This window comes from Odocoileus virginianus, chromosome 9, assembly GCF_023699985.2.
Source record: "Odocoileus virginianus isolate 20LAN1187 ecotype Illinois chromosome 9, Ovbor_1.2, whole genome shotgun sequence".
In the NCBI taxonomy this organism is placed as follows: Eukaryota; Metazoa; Chordata; class Mammalia; order Artiodactyla; family Cervidae; genus Odocoileus; species Odocoileus virginianus.
The window spans coordinates 3,102,227-3,124,063 of NC_069682.1; the positions used below are offsets into that span (position 1 = coordinate 3,102,227).

Genomic DNA, 21,837 nt, shown 5'->3' on the forward strand with positions numbered 1-21,837 from the left:
TAGTGGCTAATTTAAATCTGCAGCATTACCCATGAACACATATAAGTGCCTTTATTCATAGCTAAATTAAAAAGCAAACAAAATGAAATGTTCGATTTTGGCTTTTTCATATGCATGATACTGACTTTTTTTGCACTGCATTAAATTAGAAAATTATATGTAATTTTTTTATTTACTTTAGGAAGTCTGTTTACTGTTAAAAGAAACCATTGATTCAAGAGTGAAGGAGTACTTACAAGTTCGTAAACAGCACAGGCCATCAGATACAGAATTCACAAGATCCAATCCCTTGTCCTTAAAAGGTAGGCATGAACTACTTTGATTTTGGATAAAATTTCTGCTTTGTAGAGATGGCAATTATGTTTGACTCTGACTGTCAGAGTTGTGTTTTTGTGTAGTGATACATTTTAAAAATATAGCCTAATGAAGATGCTTTGTTTGGGTAAAGAAAATTAACCAAAAAGCCCTAAAGGGCTTTTAATGGTAGGCAAAATATATATAAATAGAAAACACAACATTCCTAAGGAAGCTATAAATTCTTTAAAGGATTTTTTTTTTGACAAGTAATACTTGATTTGGGACTTTATGCTTTTCTAAATGCTTTTATATATGTCACTATCTCAGAGGTTCTCAGCTGGGGGTGGTTCTGTCCCAGGGGCCATTTGGTAATGTCTGTGACAGTCTGGATTGCCATAACTGGGGTGGAAACCATGGTCGAGAGCTGCTGGCCCCTGGTGGGTAGGGGCCAGGAATGCCACTCAATATCCTACAGTGCAAAGGGCAGTCCCCCCAACCAGGCAGTGTCCCCCAAATGCCAAGTGCACTGAAGCTGGAATATCCCAACCCCCTACCCTAATACCCTGTTACCCCGAGAATGGTAACATCTTTGAGTTATGGGTGAAGAAGCAGAGGATTGTGAGGTTAAGGGGGTTGCCTGAATAAAATGTCATCTTCTTGAGGACCAAGATCATCTCCTGTATCTGGCATCTTCCCTTCCCCTCTCCTCACCCCCGACACTTAGGCCATGCCTGATGCAGAGATTTGGGGATATGTTCAATGAAGGGCTTCCCTGGTGACTCAGACGGTAAAGTGTCTGCCTGCAATGCGGGAGACCTGGGTTCGATCCCTGGGTCAGGAAGATGTCCTGGAGGAGGAAATGGCACCCCACTCCAGTACTCTTGCCTGGAAAATCCCATGGACGGAGGAGCCTGGTAGGCTGAAGTCCATGGGGTTGCAAAGAGTTGGACACGACTGAGCGACTTCACTTTGACCTTTTCACTTTCAATGGAGGAGGACTTGGGTGACAAGTGGCAGAGCCTGACCCCTCATTCCAGTGTTCTCTCCACTCTGTCATCGCTGTGTTTTTTAAACTTTTTAAGTATTTCATGGCACTCTGTTGCACAAATACAGTCAACCCGTGTTAATCCTCAGAGGTCAGTACTGCATTGCAGTGAACTAGATTATGCTAATGCAATAGTTCTTTAGGGAAAGGACGGTTAACGTCCTCCCCTTTAAAGGCAGACTCAGTCTGCACCGTGTACTTGGGTACAGCTGGTAAGGAGGCAGATAGAGTTGACTCAACACAGAGCCTCAAACAAATAGAATTTTCAGTCCAAACACTATTGTATTAGATGACGCTTTGTAGCCTTTTGCTTAGGAACAGTAGAATTCTTGGGAAAAGCTGCAGCAGACGTGGTGAGTGGCCCTTTGTAACTGAGACAGAAGGAAAAGGATCAGGGAGAGTTCTGAGAGCCCAGCTCCACTGTGCTCATGGCTTGGCCAGCACCGGTTCTCAGGTGGCCTCTGCCCTGGTCGCCTCTCCTCCTCAGGGAAGCGCTAACTGCTCACTCTCCCAGCCTCTCCCCCAGATGGGGAACTCACGGTGTTCTGACCTCAAGATGAAACCCAAAGCCTTTCTTGGGCTCGTGGGGGCAAGATGTTTGCTTTAAGCCGGAAAGGTGATCTTACTCTGCACACAATTTTGTAACCTGTATTTTTCCACCTAATGTGATGTAAAAATCCTTGATTCACTTTTGGCTGTGCCGAGTCCCAGGTGTTGTGTGGGCTTTCCCCTAGTGGCCGCTGGGCTCCCCTCTGGAGCACCGCGCAGGCCTCACTGCGGAGCCTCTCCCGCTGCGGAGTGCCCGGACCCAGTAGCTGCAGGCCCCATGCTCCAGCACACACACAGGCTCGGTAGGCGTGGCGTACTGGGCGTGCTTGCTCTGAGACACGTGGGATCCTCCTGGAGCAGGGTTGGACCCGTGTCTCTTGCGTTGGCGGGTGGATGCTTTAGCACTGAGCCACCAGGGAAGCCCCTATAGAAGTCCTTTAAAACACGTGTGTCACCATTTTTTAAAACTTAATAGATAAGAAGTGGTGTCACATTCTCGTTTTGGTTTGCATTTCTTTAATAATTAGTGATACTGACCATCTTTACATGTATTTATTAACTATTTGTGTATCTTTGGAGAACTGTCTGTTGGCCCATTTTTTAATTAGGTTGTTGTAGGAGTTCTTTATATTTTGTGCATATTAATCTCTTATCAGATATGATTTGCAAATATTTTCTCCCATTCTGAGAGAAATGGAGAAAGCAAAGCCTTTTCACCATCTTTATAATATCCTTTGACACAAAAACATTTTTAATTTTAATGTAACCAGTTGATGTCACATCCGTGAAATCACTGCTAGATTCAGTGTCATGGAGATTTCCCCTGTTTTTTTCTTCTAAAAGTTTTATAGACTGCTCTTAAATTAGGCCTTTGATTCATTTTGAGTTAATCTTTTATATGGTTTAAGTTCAGGATCTGACTTTGTTCTTTAACTATCCAGTTTTCCCAGTGCCATTTGTTGAAAAACTTGTCCTTTGTCCCACTGGGTGGCCTTTGCATCATTATTGAAAATCATTTGACCACAGTTATAAGACTTTATTTCTGGGCTCTCTCTTCTATTCCTTTGGTCTGTATGTCTGTCTTTATGCCAGTACCACACTGCTTTGATTACCATAGCTTTGTAGTAAGTTTTGAAATTAAAAAATGTGACTCTTCCAACTTTGTTACCATTTTTCAAGGTTTGTTTCGGTCGCTTGAGGTCCACATCACTATTTTTAATAACTACATAGAAGTCCATCAAGTGTCCACAGTCTAATTTGTCATTGGGACTTTTAGGTTGAATCTACTACCTTTGCTGTTGTAAGCAGTGGTACAGTGGACATCCTGATGATCTAGATATTTGCACACTTCAGTTTCTCTATAATATCTGTCTGTTTGTTTATTTGACTGTGTCAGGTCTCAGCTGCAGCCTGAAGCGTCTCCGCTGCATCGTGTGCAGTTTTTCCTGGTGGTGCACAGACTCCAGTTGTGCTGTGTGGGCTCAGTAGTTGGACTTAGCTGCTCCTTGGCATGTGGGGTCTTAGTTCCCCAACCAGGGCTAGAGCCCACGCCCCTGCATTGTGAGGGTTCTTAACTACTGCACCACCAGGGAAATCCTAATATTTCTGTTTCATGTTCATACTTGTATTGGTTTGTAAGAGCTCATTAATTAAGGATATTCATACTTTGTGTGATATATATATATATTGCAAGTAATTTGCCTCTGGCTTGGTTTATTTAGCATACAACTACAAACACGAAACCTCGTTTTGCCTTCTGGAGCCTCTGAAGTGCACTTGTGGGATGAATGCCAGGCTTCCCTGTCGGGGATTAGTCGTGTGGTTGATGGCTGGAGGGAGGCAGGGGCTGCTGATGCAACAGTGTGCTGCTCACTCTTGGGTGGAAAGGCTGTGTGAAGTATTGGAAAGTCACCTCAGCGTGACAGCCCATCTTCCTTCTTTCTGCTTCTGGGGACAGATGACCTCCAAGCATGCCTTCTGTAGCCCCCACCTTAGCTGGACCCCTCTCTGCTGCCTCCGGCCAGTCCTCGGCCCCGCCTCGCTGGACACTGGACGCCGGCAGCAGCCCCCTTGCTGGTGCCCCTGCCTCCGCCCCGGCTGATGCGCCCCCTGCGGTCAGCACTCGAGTTAGGGTAAGGCTTTCACGTTATAGCCTCATCTTGCGTACAAAGCCCTCCAGGATTTGCCCTGGGCTCCAGGGTGAAGGCCGGCACTCTGAGGTGACCGCCTCTCCAGCCTCATCTCATGCCGCCCATTCCTTCTTTCGTGCTGCAGCACAGCAACCTGACCCCTCCCTGGCACTCCTCTGGGGGCCTGTGCCCGAGCTGGTGCCGGCCCTCCTCGCCCCTTTGCCTCCTTCCGCTCTCCCCCCACCCTGTGGGGAAGCGCATCCTTGTCCGCAGTCCCCAGGTGCCAGGCCCGCGAGCACCCTGTGCTTTGGTTCACACCATTTGATTCATGTTCATCTCTGCAAATGGGTCAGTCACCTGAAAACAGGTTCTGCCTCTTTTAGGATCCAAAGCACATTTTCTGGTTGTTAAGAACTGTTTGTCCAGGTGACGAGTTACATGTATGGATATAGATTTCCTCTTCCCAGGAAGGCCAAGCCTGCCGTAACTCACTTCTCCTGCCCTGTCTTCTCCTGCGGCTCCCTTTTCTATTTCCTGCAAACCTCTGTGCCTTTACATTTTCAGGTTTCTCTTTTGTCCAGAAAGCTCCTGTTATGCAGCTTTTAAGACCTGACTCAAATACTCCTCCAAAGTCTCCCTCAGTTTCCTGTCCTTGCTCACAGCACTTTATAACGTTGGCCACTGTATTATGACTGTGATGTAATCATTTTACCTGTGATTTCATTTCTCCCTGTCTTTGGTGGTAAAGATTGAGGGGTTGTCACCCCACGGCCTCTCTTTTTTTTCCTTCAGATTTCCATGCTGCTTAACTCGAGAGCAGAAACAGATAACTCTGCTTCACCTCATTGCAAACTGTTCATTTCTAAAAGGTCAGAGTTCTGTTCACTCATCTCCCCAAGGCTGCCTTCCACAGGGGGCCAAGGCTCATCATCTCCTGGGCCAGGTTTGCCTGCCAGGACAAAGTGGGCACACACGGCGATGCGCCCATCCAGGCTGTTCATCGTCAGCATCACGCGGCTGCTCCCAAGGCTCACCTTAAATGCCCCTATTCAGAAGCACTTTCAAAGCCCCGAGCCGTAAGGAGAGCCTTGCCTGTCCATCCTGTGTCTCGTGCGCCCTGAAAACAGAGTTGCTCTTACTGCCTTGGTGGCTTGGGTGAAAGTCGTGTGGTTTTTGCTTTTGTGTAAATTGGCTGTCTTCTCTCATGCACATGAGTTCCTTGCCTTTCTTATTTCCAGATCTGAGTAATGATATTGTGCTTCATCCTGGGGTTGACACTTAACATGTGGTGCTGGGTGAACTGAAGTCAGCAGGCTGCTAACTTTGCTGATTGCTCTAAAAAAATTAATATGTTTCATGCTCTGAGTTTCATGCTCTAAGTTATCCTTATTAAAAACTAACATAAATGACTTTGAGGCCATTTCCTTAATCATAAAATACTGAGGAATACAGAGACTACTGACAAAAACTCGTCAGCAAACAGCATAGCATAGACATTTGCCAACAGCGTCATCCTTCTTAAGTCACCTGGAATAACTTCAATTGATTTAGTAAAATTCACGTTGGAAGAAAGTTTTTTTTTTTAAGACTTAACTGTCAATTTCTGTCAACTCTACCTCATTAATATTTTTCCTCTCAACCTTGCCAATATTGGGTGTTACCAGTATTTTTTTATTTTTGCCAGTCTGACAGGCCAAAAATAAAAGAAAAAAAAAGTGTCTTGCCCTTTGATTTTTATCTTTCTGTTTTTATGTGTTTGTTGACTGAGCTGTGTGTTTGCAACCAATGCCTACCTTTATACTGGGTCATTCACCTTTTTCAAGTTTTTCACTTTTTCTCAGTGTAACTTCCTGGTCAAGGCCTTACTTAATCAGCTCTTGAATCACTACCACAACCTCCTGATTTCCCTTTCAGTTCATCCACATCTCGCTTCCAAACTGCTTCTAAAATGACGTTTTGGAAACAAAAATGTGATCATCTTCAGCTTAAAGATTTTGTGGTCAGGAACCTTAGTTGCCTAATGAAAAGAAAAGTGAAAGTGAAGCCACTCAGTCACGTCTGAATCTTTGTGACCCCATGGACTGTGGCCTGCCAGGCTCTTCTGTCCAGGAGCTTCTCCAGGCAAGAGTACTGGAGTGTGTTGCCACTTTCTTCTCCAGGGATCTTCCTGACCCACGGATCGAACCCAGGTCTCCCACATTGCAGGCAGATGCTTTACCTTCTGAGCCACCAGGGATAGGCTTTGTTTAATTTCATTTCTCCTTGAGACTAGCTGGCATCAGTCTGGCTCTTCAGTGGAGAAGCTGTTGATTAAAGATACTATAGATAGTTCACAGGATCTATCTGTGGGAAAGCCAGGTAGCCTCAGCCTCAGGATGAGGGGTGGAACTTCCCTGGTGGTTTCAGTGGTTAAGAATCTGCCTTTCAGTGCAGGGCCACAGGTTTGATCCCCTGTCGGGTAACTAAGATCCCACATCCCACAGGGCAACTGAAGCCCTCGAGCCACAACTAGAGAGAATCCTGCAGGCCGCAGCGAGAGACTCCGAGTGCTGCAACTAAGACCCAGCCAACACAGCCAAACTTAGAAAAATAAAGAATCTTATTTTTTAAACAAGATGGGGGGGGGGTGGCTTTGGTCCATGAGCCCTTTCAGGTGCCGTCTGCAGAGCTCAGGACGGAGCTGCAGGAGCATGGTAGCCTGGCCCGTGGCTGCAGCGCTGTCCTCCTCTGCGGGCACCACAGATCCCATGGCCGCATCCTGGCTACCAGCGAGCCAGGAGGCATGGAATGCTTCATTGTTTTCACCTTGAAAAAGTGGGACTTAGCAAAGTGTGGGAAGTTACCACAGCACAGGGAGATGGTCAGAAGCTTTGGGAGGGTGGACACGAGTTAGCTATGTCCACTGAAGGTTTCCTGTTGGCTTCCTTCTTCCGTAAACTTCCAAACAGTGATGAGATTTTGCGAGAACACAGCTCTCCCAACTACAGGTGAAATATGCTCAGGACCTTCTCCAAGAAAGAGAAGCCAAGTCTCATATCCGAGCTCCACGCCCAAGATTTCTGTGTGATGTTTATTCCTCTTTCCCGTCATTCAGAACCCATATTGTTTTATTTATTGGTTAAATGATGAAGCTAACTATTGCCAACATACGTTGAATAAAAAGCCAAAAAACTTAACTTAATATGTAAATATATATGTGGTGCAGCAAGGAAGACAGTTTAGGAAGATGCTACCATTCTAACTTCTGTGGTCAGTTACATGAAGTAAACAGTTGGTGTTTACATCTTCCTTCTTGTAAATTTATTTCATATTCCCTTTGTCTTTAGCCAGTAATTCAGCTGATCAGGATTCTTTACTTGGCAAGTGACTGACAGCTTCCTTTCTAAGGGGTTTGAGCCCTCAGTGGTCCTGCCTTTCTGAGGCTGCCATTTGTTGTTTTTCAGTCGCTCAGTTGTGTCTGACTCTTTGCAACCCCATGCACTGCAGCACACCAGGCCTCCCTGTCCATCACCAACTCCCAAAGCTTGCTCAAACTTATGTCCATTGAGTCGGTGATGCATCCAACCATCTCATCCTGTCATCCCCTTCTCCTCCTGCTTTCAATCTTTCCCAGCATCAGAGTCTATTCTAATGAGTCAGCTCTTCGCATCAGGTGGCCAAAGTATTGGATCTTCAGCATCAGTCCTTCCAATGAATATTCGGAACTGATTTCCTTTAGTATTGATTGGTTTGATTTCCTTGCAGTCCAAGGGACTCTCAAGAGTCTCCTCCAACACCACAGTTCAGAAGCATCAATTCTTTGGCCCTCAGCCTTCTTTATGGTCCAGCTCTCACGTGCATACATGACTACTGGAAAAACCGTAGCTTTGACTAGATGGACCTTTGTTGGCAAAATATTGTCTCTGCTTTTTAATATACTGTCTAGGTTGGTCATAGCTTTTCTTCAAGGAGCAAGCATCTTTTAATTTCATGGCTGCCGTCACCATTTGCAGTGATTTTGGAGCCCAAGAAAACAAAGTCTCTCACTGTTTCCATTGTTTCCCCATCTATTTGCCATGAAGTGATGGGGCCGGATGCCATGATCTTAGTTTTTTGAATGTTGAGCTTTAAGCCAACTTTTTCACTCTCCTCTTTTACTTTCATCAAGAGGCTCTTTAGTTCCTCTTCACTTTCTGTCCTAACGGTGGTGTCATCTGCATATCTGAGGTTATTGATGTTTCTCCCTGAAGTCTTGATTCTAGCTTGTGCTTCATCCAGCCTAGCATTTCACATGATGTACTCTGCATGTAAGTTAAATAACCAAAGTGACAATATACAGCTTTGACGTACTCGTTTCCCAATTTGGAAGCAGTCTGATGTTCCATTTCCAGTTCTAACTGTTGCTTCTTGACCTGCATACAGATTTCTCAGGAAGCAGGTAAAGTGGTCTGGTATTCCTATCTCTTGAAGAATTTTCCACAGTTTGTTGTGATCCACACAGTCAAAGGCTTTAGCATAGTCAATGAAGCAGAAGAAGATGTTTAGTTTTTGTTAACTTTTAGCACTGGATGCACTCTGCTTGGTCAAGCCTATTATATTCCTTGTATGTTACCTGTATACTTTGTTGCTCCTCTTGTATACCATGGGCTAACATTTCAACCCCGCTTTGGTCTGTTTGTCTAGCGGCATAAGGAACCTGAAATAATTGCATGGCACTTTGAACTCTCAGCCTGATCTTTCGTACCATCTTCTCTATTCTAGTGTTTCCTTGAGTACTAAAGCAGCAGAGTCATGGGGATGGAAAGGCAGCATTTTGCTGAGGTGGTCACTTCCCACTGCCACTCCTTCTTTCTGGGAACTGTGTGTTCTAGCCAGGGAAACACGGTGTTCTGCTGCTCAGAGCACATCATGCATCTTTTAGAACTTTCCCCTAGTTCCACAAGCTTTCCTGCCTGCAGGCAGTTTGTATCACAAGTGAATTTTCACTAGACCTTTTCTGCCATCATATAAGGCCAGCTCCATTTGAGCCTGGCCTACTTGCTTGGTAGGACCACTGAACTTTGTGAACCCAGTGCATTATTTTATAAAATGAGTTTCTTGGTCAGAAGCAATGCACTGGTGATGGTGAGTGAGGCCTTCAGGAACCCTGCCCGTGTGGCATAAACATGGCAGACTTGGAGTGTACATCCATATCCTGAATAAGGGTCCGTTCCAATGAAGAGAAACTATTGCCACCTCTGTGATGGGAGAGGTCTAATGTAATTCACCCTGCATGGCTGGCCATCTCCTGCCATGTGGAGTTGGTGGGCCGTCTCAGATTAATTGCATTTGGCAGGGCTCAGCCTCAGCACAGTTAAGTCCTTGTTGTTGAGCCCAAGTGTACTACTCATCCTTGCCACTGTGGCCACCTCCCTTATGAATCCTGGAGCAGCCACTTTGGCACTGTGAGAAGAGGCTGGCCAGCACCCTTGGGGCAGGTCATCTGGTCCAGCTTATTATGAGATCCTCTTACTGGGGCCTTTCAGAGAATGTTCACATCAGATCCAGATATTCTCACATGCTGTCTAGCTTTCCCCCAGACGTCCCTGTCCCAGCCTTTCTGTCCATTGCAGAGTAAATCTTTTCCAATCTTACACTCAGCTGCTGAGAAGACATTTTCACAGAGCTGCTGGGCCCTTTGTGAGATGACCTGAAGCCAGTTTCTGTTATCCCTCTCTGATGGGTTACAGTGGCAATCAGAAACCCCAAGAATTAGCACTGTCTCAGAGCCAGTGTCTAGTCATCGTCGAAAGCTCTGACATTTCCCTTTTCCACTGTTGTTTGTGTTTAGTCGCTCAGTCATGTCCGAGCGGACTCTTTGTGACCTCCTGGACCGTAGCCTGCCGGGCTTCTCTGTCCGTGGGATTTCCCAGGGAAGAATACTGGAGTAGGTTGCCATTTCCTTCTCCAGGGGATCTTCCTGACCCAGAGATCAAACCTGTATCTCCTGCTTTGGCAGGTAGATTCTTTACCACGAGCCACCCAGGAAAGTTTTCTCACTGTGCAAATACCCTGATAAACGGTTGCAGTCCCCGAGGGGAACATTATGGGATGGAGTTGCAATGTTCTTGAGGATTCCTTATCAGCTTGGCACTGCATCCTGACTGACGGACAGGCCCCAGAACATCACGCAGTCTCCCCTCCGGCCTTGGTGCGTGCTGTCTCCTCCCCTGAAACCCTTCTCCTCATCCGCCCCAGGCCCGCTCTGCGTCGCCCCGCACACTTGTTCTCCCACGTCGTGTCCCTCGAGGAGCCTCATCTGACTCCACGCGTCTTCTCTCTCAGGGAGCTTCTCCCGCTCTTTCGGCAGCCTGGCCAGTGGCGTGCTCGTCACTCCCTTCTCCTGGGGGCGGGGGTTCCTGCCGACAGTCACTCAGCCGGAGCACACGTGGTGGAGGCAGTGAAGGAGTGAGCAGAGGCTGCGCTCAGCAGTGTGTGTTGGCCCGGGCTTCCTGCTCTGCTTCCGTCACAGCATCTGTCGCCCCTTCATCGGAAGGCAGGTGAAAGCGGCCTGGGGGTTACAAACTGTTAGTGTTCCTCAGTTGGTCATAAGAAAGTCAGAACCACATCCTATGCCATCCTAAGAGGCGCCTCAGTGTTTCCTGTCCTTTCTGAGGCTCGCTGCCCTCCTGCCCCACCTATCCCAGGTGACTTCCAGCATCACCACTGGTACCAGTTACTGTTGCTGAGAGTCAGCCTGTTGGGCGCCAGCACTGTGCTGGGACTTCCGTGTATCCACGCTGGATCCTCAGGGCTCCCCTTTCTAGCAGCATCCTTACCCTTGGTTCTGAGAATGAGAACCAGACTCAGCATTCAAGCAGCTTGCCCAAGCTGATAACTGGAAAGTGTCAGCGGCATCATGAAAACATGGCTGTCGGGGTACCAGCTTCTGTTCACTACTTTAGCGTCTCTGTTGGGGTGGCAGGATCGTGTGTGTCTATTTTCTCTTTTAATACATTTTCCCTCTAGTCATGAAAACAAAGCTGTGTTGAGCCATGTGGAAGCCAGGAATAGCGTTCTACTTGAGCTACTATGTGGGAAACTTTGTTTTAGATTTTTTTCCCCCTCCTCTCTCTTAACAAGGTAGAAGAGGAGAAAGCAACTCCAAAAGAGGGCTCATCTTCCAGCTCCAAGCACTTACCTCAATGCATTGTCTAACTGTTCAGTACACTTTTGTCTTTGTAGAGCAATTTTTTTTTTTACTGCCATTGTTACATTCCGTGTAACCTTTTTCTTGAGTTAACATCTAAGAAACCCAGTCCTTTGGAAAATGCCATAAAATAAATTAAATTTTCCTGGGCACTGTAGTTTCTGTCTGCCTTGGCTTTTGATTTGGCTTTTCTTCTAAGCTGAATGCTCCTCTAAAAATCTTAGCTTGAATCTCCAGCCAAAGCGTGTGGCTTGCTCTCCTGTGGCATCCAAGGCATCTTGCTCGAATGTTCAGGGCTGGGTGGCCAGACCCCCGGGGGGTGCTTGGAGGAGGGCACTTTACCACCATGTTAGGAAATCAGCGGGTGTTCGGACAACAGGAGGAGCACCAGAAAAAGAGAGGAATTGCCAAAACAAGCAAGTCCTTCCTATTCTTCCCTCCATCTGAGAAACGCTCCCCTCCTTTCCCCAACGACCGAGGCGTGGTCCCCGCCAAAGAAAGCTTTCTCCCTGCTCCCCTGACGCAGACCTCATTGTGAGCCATGCTCCCGCATGTCCCCGGGAGCATACATTCATCTTTGTGCTGTTTGTTTGGGTTTGTATTTATTTTCCCAGCCCACTGAAAAGCAGCACCTTTCGCTATTGAAAAGAAATTTTGGGAGCAAAGCCCTTTTCCCTTTGAGCCCAGCCCTTCCTCCATATAAACCATCAGAAGTTTTTAGTGTTAGTCGCTCAGTCATGTTCTCCTCTTTGGGACCCCGTGGACTGTAGCCCTCCAGGCTCCTCTGTTCATGGGATTCTCCAGGCAAAATACTGGGGTGGGCTGCCATTCTGTCTCCAGGAGGTATTCCCAGCCCAGGGATTGAACCTGGATCTCCTGCACTGCAGGAAGATTATTTACCGTCTGAGCTACCAGGGAAGGCCTTCAGAGAGGATAGTGAAAGCTTGCTCTCTGAGACACCATCCTTACCCACTCACGTTACGATCCTTTCCTTACACATTAGGGACAATGAAAATCACTGTCTCTCTGATAGCTCTGAGCCCTGATGAAGCACAGACCCTGGGCAGAGAGCCCTTGGCCCGTGCTAACGTCCGCTCCTGCCCTCGTCGGCCGCGGGCCTGGAGCTGTGGGCAGCCGTCAGCGCTGCTCTGGAATGGGGTCTCTGACTTGAAAGGGAGGAACCGGGTGCCCATGTGGTTTCTACAAACAGTAAAACAGCACAACAGATTTTCAAAGATCTGTCATTCTGCTAAATATCCTTAATATTGAGACATTGTTTTTTTTTTTTTTTCCCCTCCTATTCACAGACGTTTACAATAGAAATGGATTTCCCTATATGTGTCCTAGGGCACCGTGGCAACATGTGTTTTCTCTTTACACATGTGTTTAAATAGCTTTGGTTATTATTTACATTTCTTCCCATAATGTACTCCATCAAAACATTTGCTCAGCTTTCATCCACACGTGAGAAGCTCACCAGGGCAATAATGGAAGCCAGTGCCCGTGAGGCCTCTGGGGAGTGTGCCACAATTCCAGCAGAGATGACTTTTTCCTGGAATTGGAAATTTGTAAAACTTGGTTTTACACTTTTTACCAGAAGTGTGCTAAAGCCGCCCTGATGGCACGAGAGGCCCTGTGTCCTCAAAAGCTGGGGAGACTGGGCCAGCTGTTTATGCAGTAAATGGAAGAAAGGCAAAATCTGGGACCTTTTACGCATTATGTTTCCACTTGTTACAGTTACCTGTTGTGGACATTGCTTAAGTTGCAGTGACTTTTATTTTTTAATTTTATAAGAAATTAAAACACACAGAAAAACTAATATGCAAAGCTTCCAAAAAGCTTAGGATTCTTCTCACCACATCAAGAGGTTGTCAAGTGCCAATTTGAACCACCTAGAAGACGTTTCCGTTGTTAATATAAACTTGGTTAAATGGACCCTGCTGGCTGATGCGTCAGCTGCTTCCCCCGTGCACGCTGGCCTTCTTTCAGCAGCGCCTGCTGGCACACAGGAGATACAGTGGTTTCTCCCTCATACAGTAAAGTCTGAGTGGCCGTTAGAAGATGTGCTCAGTCACTCAGTTGTGTCTGACTCTCTGTGACCCCGGGGGCTGAAGCCCATCAGGCTCCTCTGTCCATGGGGTTCTCCAGGCAAGAATACTGGAGTGGGTTGCCGTTACCTCTGTGGGATCTTCCCGACCCAGGGACTGAACCCATGTCTCCTGTGCCTCCTGCCTTTGCAGGCAGATTCTTTACCACTGAACCCTCTGAGCTGCCAGTCAGTCAGTTCAGTCGCTCAGTCGTGTCCGACTCTTTGCGACCCCATGAAACACAGCACGCCAGGCCTCCCTGTCCATCACCAACTCCCGGAGTTTACTCACACTCATGCCCATCGAGTTGGTGATGCCATCCAGCTATCTCATCCTCTGTCGTCCCCTTCTCCTCCTGCCCCCAATCCCTCCCAGCATCAGGGTCTTTTCCAATGAGTCAGCTCTTCGCATCAGGTGGCCAAAGTACTGGAGTTTCAGCTGCAGCATCAGTCCTTCCAATGAACACCCAGGACTGATCTCCTTTAGGATGGGCTGGTTGGATCTCCTTGCAGTCCAAGGGACTCTCAGGAGTCTTCTCCAACACCACAGTTCAAAAGCATCAATTTTTTGGTGCCCAGCTTTCTTCACAGTCCAACTCTCACATCCATACATTACTAACTTTCACAGAAAACTAGCCAATCTGGTCACAGGACCACAGTCTTGCTGACTCAATGAAACTAACCCGTACCGTGTGGAGCCACCCAAGACGGCCGGGTCATGGTGGAGAGGTCTGACAGAACGTGGTCCACTGGAGAAGGGAATGGAAACCACTCCAGTATTCTTGCCTTGAGAGCCCCATGAACAGCGTGAGTTGCCATTGCTGAGGTTCAGATTACTATGCCGGTTCCGTTGGGGCTTTTCTGGTGATGCAGTCCCTGCTCAGTGGTAGATAATCTGCCTGCTAAGGCAGGAGACTCAGGTTCAAGCCCTGGGTCGGGAAGATCCCCTGGAGAAGGGGATGGCAGCCCACTCCAGTATTCTTGCCTAGAAATCCCATAAGCAGAGGATCCTGGTGGGGCACAGTGCATGGGGTTACAAAAGAGTCAGAAATGACTTAGCAACTTAACAGCAACAGCAAACCCCATTTTTACTTTTGATTTTGCTTGAGCTGGTTCACTTTCTGCTTCCAAATTTCTTCATATTCAGAAACTGGGAAGTTCAAAACAGCTTTACCAAATCCCCTGGGACTCTTGGATTCTAGAAAGATCTTTGTCATCAGATGGTGGTTGAAGACTTTTTTTTTAAGGAGTTGTTCTCAATTGTCTGAGAGCCCAGACCGTTTATCAGCTTTATGAAGACTGACCATGTTTTACTAGAGCTTCCGAAGATGAGTCCTCCTTGGTGGCAGGTGGGACTGGCTGGCTTCCTGCCCTGTTGGGAGAGAGTCAGCTGCCACTGATGAGATGAGTGAGATTGCACCATTCTGTGAGTGAGCTGTCTGTTTTGCTACAGTATTTCTAATGGTGACAGCTGGATGGGAGGCCTAAAGTTCTCATGGTTTACCCAGAGAAAACTACGTTTTTCCCTAGCATGTTGGGAATATGGCCCTTGGGACACTTGCCTTGTATTATTCAGGTGGCTTGGCTGTCACAGAGTGTGTGTTTGTATGTGTATGTGTGTTGGGGTGACGGTTGGGGTCAGAGGAGATAGTGAGACCCTCACACACACACACACTAAAAAAGCTGAGTTTTCCTTTGGCAAATCCCAGATAAAATCTTAAAGAGTGACAGCCTCTCCTGTGTTTGACAGATACTAATGAGGAAAGTTCTCCTCCCCTACCCCCCACCCCTCTCCACCCACCCCCCCAGTCCTCAGAAGGCAGTGGCCGTTTCTCACAGAGGTTGCATATAATTTTTTAATGTGTGGGATGACAAGGTATAGTGGAAACTGTTTACCTTGGCATGTACTGTGCATTTCTTGGGAGTTTTATGTCCGTTGCCCTGTAGCAATAGCCTTCCTATGTCTGGGAAGCACTTATGGCATTTACCAGTTTGTCTGTTCCCTTCAAATTCTTTTCCTTTGGCCAGGCCTTCTGATCACAATGCCAAGATTTTACAATTTGTCACAATTGAGTTTCACATCACTAATATTAATGGCCATTGGGAAGCTCCAGAGAGAAAATAGATAGTAGTTATCTAACTGACTAAATGTCTGTAAGAATTCGTTGACTTTGAAAAGCACAGGGGGCGCGTGAAGAGGCTCTGTCCAGTGGAGGGGAGCATGCGGAGGTTTCGTGCTCTGGGACTGGGAGCTGATAATTTGTTATCTTGGGAATTTGGGGGACGGTAACCCAAGTGATGATTAAAAACTGGAGCGCTTTTGTTCTCAAATTCCCTAACACGATACCCTTTTATTCAGAATAAAATGGAGAATCTAAAATGATGGTTGTTGCAGTTAACTGTTTTCAGCTTACTACTGCAGTTGTTTGAAATGAAGACAATTTTATATTCACTGAAATGTATAATATTTATATGATATATAAACTGGGCAGAGTGTACCTGCTCCCTTTGGTACAGTAGACATTTATATCACCTCTAAATGAATCCATCGCAGGTTTCTGAGGGAGATGGATGTTCGTGAAGCATTGCAAACCCCTGGGCTATTCCCAGGGAGTTGAGGAGAGGCACATTTAATACCTGCTCAGCCACACTTAATTGTGGAGCTGGTTTATTTTTGTTGTTGCAGTGCAGTGCTGTTATTACTTAGAGCCTAAACTCCAATCAGCTTCAAATGGATCTCAGCTATTTGATCATAAACTATTTCACTAATGGGAAACTTGGCTTAACCTATTGTGTGGAATGTCTTGAGAAAGTCATCCATGTCTACATTAAGCAAAACCCAGACTAGCTCCACACGACCTCATACGTAAAAAATGAATCCCTGGGAAGAGATGCTAGCTTTAACTTTGAGGCCAAGTTCTGGGGTCATAGGTTGATGTGTATGTGCTCATAATTGTGTATGTTTTTGTGTTTCCATGTGTCTTTAATGCATAATATAGATATGTATAAACCCACAGATATAAGCTGCTGCTAGAGAAAATAAAAAGTTACAAGGCCTGAAAGGAGACACCAAAAATATGATTTCCGTCCAAATATTTGCAGGAATTTTACTTAATTGCAACCAGAAGTCTGACCTGGAAGTGTAGTGTTTTGACCTCCTAGCTGTCTGGTTTCCTATTTGCAGTGTTTCGCTCTCCCCCAGCTGTGAGAAAATGTATTTTACACGGCTTTAACCCTGTGTATTCTTAGAAACACTGAAATAGGAGTTATTCCCCTGGGGGAAGAGAAATTCTCATTATTTACAAGAATGACTCGTAAAGGTTTCTTTTAAATAGAAAACATTTTTGAAACACTTAGCAAATCTTTCTCTGTAAGATATGTTTGAAAATAAAACAGCTTCTGGATTTCCTTTCAAGGTAATGTGAACTTCTGTGAGACTATAAGATTGTGCCTTCTGTCAGTTTATCCTCATTTTAGTAAAATGCTATTTAATAACAAAAGTGTACACTTTAGAAATAGTCCTCTCGTGAAGAGGCTTTTTTCCAGTTCTAGCTTATTAAATCTTTTTTCCTAGCCTTTTAGAAAAGTAAAAATTGGGCTGAATAAATTTTGGGAGGCTGTAGTATTGATTGATATTCTAATGGGCCCAAAGATACCACTGCCATGTAGTTAGGGTAACTTAGGTCTAGGAGGCCTACTGTTGAAAAACTGTAGAATTGACGCATATGATGCTCAAAGAGGCATTTGCTGAATATAGCAAGATGATGGAGAATATCGTTTCTGTGTAGCCTTATAGAGTTTGCCTCAGACATTTCCAGAGGAGAGCATCATCCTTCCTATTTGATTCATGGACTTGAGTGAGAAACACTGACAGTTCCCATCCATTTAGCTCAAGAACATTTTGTCCCATGCTCCTTTTTTTTTTTTTTAAATAATAGCTTTCTTGAGATATAATTCACATACCAGGTGATTCACTCATTGGACATAAATGATCCAGTGGTTTTTGTATATTCACAAAGCTGTGCAACCGTAACCAGAAAATATTTGAGAACATTTTCATCACCCAGTGAAGCCATTGCCCCCCATTTCACCCAATACCCGTCTTACCTCCAGCCTTAGGGAACCACCAGTTGTTCTATCACTTTGCCTAGTCTGGACCTTTCGTATAAGCTGAATCATACAATATGTTGTTTTTGTTAACTGGCTTTTTTAATTTAGCATAATGTTTTCCAGATTCATCCATGTTGCAGTATTTATCAGTAGTATTTCATTTCTTTTTACTGTCAAAATAGTCTATTGTATGGTATATCACATTCATTTATTTGTTCATTTGTTGATGGACATTTCAGTTGTTTCAACTATTTGACTATTAGGACTAATGCTGGTATGAACATTTGTATAGGTTTTTGAGTGGATATTTATTTTAGATTCTTATGAGTATATACCTAAGAATGGAGTTTCTGGGTAATTTTATGTCGCTGTATTTAGTGTACTGAATGTTCAGCCTGTTTTTCAAAGTGGCTGTACCATTTTATATTCCCACCAGAAGTGTAAGAGGGTTCCATTCTCTCCACATCCTGTCCGCACTTGTTATTATCTGTCATTCTGATTATAGCCATCCTAGTGGATGTGAATAGAAAAGGAAATGGCAACCCACTCCAGTGTTCTTGCCTGGGAAATCCTGTGGACAGAGGAGCCTGGAGGGCTACAGTCCACGGTGTCCCAAAGGGTTGGACACGACTGAGCGACTAAACGCCACCAAGCGGATGTGAAGTGGTGTCTTGTGGTTTTGATTTCCATTTTCCTGATGGTTAATGATGTTTTCCATCTGTTCAGATACTTGTTGGCCATGTGTATATTTTCTTTGATGAGCTATCTCTTCAAATCCTTTGCTGTTTTTTAAAATGAGTTGCCTGTGTATTAGTGAGGTTTTATAAGAGTTCGTTACATATTTGAGATACAAGACCTTTTTAAGATACATGATTTGCAAAATTTTTCTCATCGTCTGTGGATTGTCCATTCACTTTCTTGATGGTGTCCTTTGAAACACTTAAAGTTTTAAATTTTGATGATGTCCAATTTATCTGTTTTTTTTTCTTTTCATTGCTTGTCCCTTTGATGTCATATCTAAGAAACAATTACATGAAGTCCGTGAACATTTACAAGTATCTATTTTTTAAGACTTTACAGTTTTGCCTCTTACATTTAGCTGATTAATCCATTTGAATTAATTTTGTATACAATGTGATGTATGGGTTCAACTTCATTTTTTTTACATGTGGATATCTAGTTGTCCCGTACCATTTATTGAAAATTTATCTTCATTTAATTGTCTTGGCAGCCTTGTTGAAAATCAGTTGACAGTAAATAAGAGGGTTCATTTCTGGACTCTCAACTCTATTTCTATTCATTTGTCTTTATGCCATTGTTGCACTATTTTAATTATGGTAGCTTTGTAGTAAATTTTAAATTATCCTCCCATTCTTTTAAAGAACTATTTTCTTGTCTTCCCAGCAAGGTTAGCGCTAACATTTACTGGTCAGGATCAAGACTCTGCTTTAACCTAGTCAGTGTAAACACCATTTTAAATTATTATAAGAAGTTGTTTTGACAATCATTACAAAACAGTTGTTTCAACAATCATCATGAATTAATCATTTTAACAATCATTATAAAGCAGTTGTTTTAACAATCGTTATAAAACCTGACTTTTAATGGATTAACTAAGTACTATTGATTCTGCCAGGGTTTTAGATTAAACTCTTTCACAAATGTATCAACTCCAACAAATGGTTACTCCATTTTAACCAAATCATTGAAGAGAAAAGTGATTCTTGTTATAGTCAAGGTCTTCCTATTAATGGGAAAGCCTCGGGGTTATCAGTATCTGTAAGGTATGACTGGGGACACACATGAGTCTCAGTCACTCTCATTAAAATCCTTTACTTTAGGTTGTAAGGTTGACTGTGGCTTAAAGTCTGGTCTCCTTTGCGTATCTGTCCCGCCTCATCCTTCACCCCTTTCCTCCTGTGCACTTTGAACCCTACCCTCCAGCATCCCCAGGAGCCACCAGGAGTGGCCTGTGGCTTTACACAGACGTGGGTGCCATGCCCCCCACCATCCTCGTGCTCCTAGCGCGACCCACCTGACGCTTCCACACTGCGCCTGGGTGTCCCTGGGGGAGGTGCCTTGGGGGCCCCCTCCTCCCGGATGACTTCGTCCTCCCCCTTGTCTAACTGGACACGCCCTTTCTTGGCACCCACAGTTCCGCACGTCTGCTGTTGCCCTTCATCGTCCTCCTGCGCCTCTGTCACCTCTCTGGGGTAGACGCGCAAGCAGCAGGGCTTGGATGCCTCCAGTTTGAGTATTACTGTTAGAGGAACAGCTTCTGACAGGACAACATATACACACACACACATTTCCTATTCATGTTGGTCCCTATAACTCCTCTTCTGCGATCATTTTCAGCAGAATGCCTTGAGAATATGGGAAACTCCAGTGTGCTGCCAGCCTGCACCTGCATGACAGCTCATCAGTATGATGTGTGCCGTCATGTTCGGCTTCTGTTACATGACTAGCAAAGATCTTCTGGGCAAAGATGCGCATCCCAAGCTTGTTTAACCCTGATGGCCTTACTGCCATTTCCAAGGAATCTCTGATTTTTACTGAGTTCAGTAAAGTTTTTCTTGGTTGGTTTGTTAGAAAAACTATTTTGAGAAGGGAGCTGAGGAAAAGTTGACCCCTGCCCAGTGCCTTGAGAAGGGATTTTAATGGCAGGAATGAGCAAAGTGGAAGGGCAGACACAGGTGGATGGGAAAGAAGTGGGCCTCAGAGCTTGGGAGCTCAGGGCAAGTCCAGGGCCCGGGGCTGGGGGTGATGACAGCAAGTGTGGTCAGGGCTGGCATGTCGGGGGACTCTGAGTACTAGAGCTTCTTGTAAGACCTGGGCACAGTAGGCTTGTGGGAGGCAAGTGCCCCTGAGAAAGGGTGAAGGCAAATGCAGTAAGCCAGCAAGTAGCGCACGGCCTTGGAGGAGCATGAGAGGGACGCTGCAGGGCTCGAGGCTGGAGGAAACGCGTGAGCTCCTGCCCTTGCAGGGGTGGCCTCAGCTCTGAGGCTCACAGAGCCCCAGGCCTCCCCGTGGGCCACTCCAGAGTCTGCAGAGGGCCAGGCGTCTTCAGATACCAAGTGGAGAGGCTCGCATCATGTGGCCCTTCTCATAAAAGCAATTAACGGAAGAGAGAAAGTTGCTGTGAAAAGAGCAGGGACCTGCGTCTCAGATCTCAGTCAAGTGAGTTTAAGCGTGATCTTGAAAACGTGAGTGGAGAGAGAAAGAACAGGGGAAGGAAAGTGGTTCTGTGGGAGGCACCGCCAGGAAGCTGGGAGGTTTGGGATAATGAAACGTTCTGGGAGGCTTTGTGGAGCCTCAGGGGATGGTGAGTTCTCAGCATTCAGCAAAAGAAAAATACACAAGTCAAGTGGGAATGGGGTTTTGATGGAATGATAGAGCAGCGCCTCCTCCCAGGGCTGGGCGGCAGCACGGGATATGGCCAGGGGACAGCTTAGCCCTTGCCCGGGTGCGTCTGACCCTCTCCACGGGCCTGAGGGGGTCTGCTCGCTGCAGTCCTACTCTTGCCCTCTCCATTCCTCTCTTTCCTGGACGCCTCCCTTTCTCCCAGTCTCAGCAATGGATTTAAACCTGCTTTTCCTTTTACTTGGAGTCTGTGTTTTTAGTGGGAAGGTCTCCTTGAGCTCAGCCTGTCAGATTCCTCACATTCAGTTTTTAGCAGTATGCTCATTTTACTGCAAGGCTGTATTTTTTAAAGAATGGTGGACTTTTTAATTCCATACTTAATTTTGGTGTTGTGGCTTGAGTCTGCAAAATATATATATATATATCTGTATCTATACCTATCCATATAGCTATATCTGTAATCAAGTTATATTTTCAGCTTGGGCTGCTAATAGTTAAAGAATCTCAGAGTGAGGTTATGATTCCTGTTCTAAGTACAGCAGTGTGTTTACTGAGGCTTCATAAAGATAGAGCTTTATAGTCACCTGTTGGGCTATTTCTGCTTTGGTTGCCTTTTGATCCCCTTAGAAAAGATGATTCTAAAGACTACTGCTGAATTTCACAACATATAAAGAATACTTTTGCATTCTTTATAAAATATTATTTCCAAAATGAGCAAATTACCTCGAAAAGCAAGCTTTAATCAAGATTTATGTTCTGAGACTGAAAGAAGGCTGTTGTTAACACAAAATATTTAAAACAAAAATATGCATCTTTTTTAAGTTTCTTGAATATTTTCATCCAGTGATGGTGTTTCTTTTTAAAAAATTAAGCTTCTTCAAGAGAATCCTCATTCTCACTTTGTAACTTAGAAATTTCAAATACATACAACAATAAAATCATGCAGTGGACCCCCACTTCCATCGTCCAGCATCATATCTTTAACATATGGCCAGTGTTATTTCATTTGTGCTTTTTCCTGTCCCTCCCCCCAATTGTTTTAAAGTAAATGCTAGATATCATATTATTTTACACAAAAATGATTCAGTAT

General features: G+C 45.2%; 1 protein-coding gene across 1 annotated transcript in view; it reads left to right on the top strand.

Annotated features, from left to right (window-relative positions):
• SLX4IP (SLX4 interacting protein) overlaps positions 1-21,837 on the top strand; it is a 206,140-nt gene that overhangs the window by 138,313 nt on the left and 45,990 nt on the right. The window contains 1 exon segment of the mRNA XM_070471892.1: positions 182-302. Within this exon segment, the coding sequence (XP_070327993.1) occupies positions 182-302 (121 nt within the window).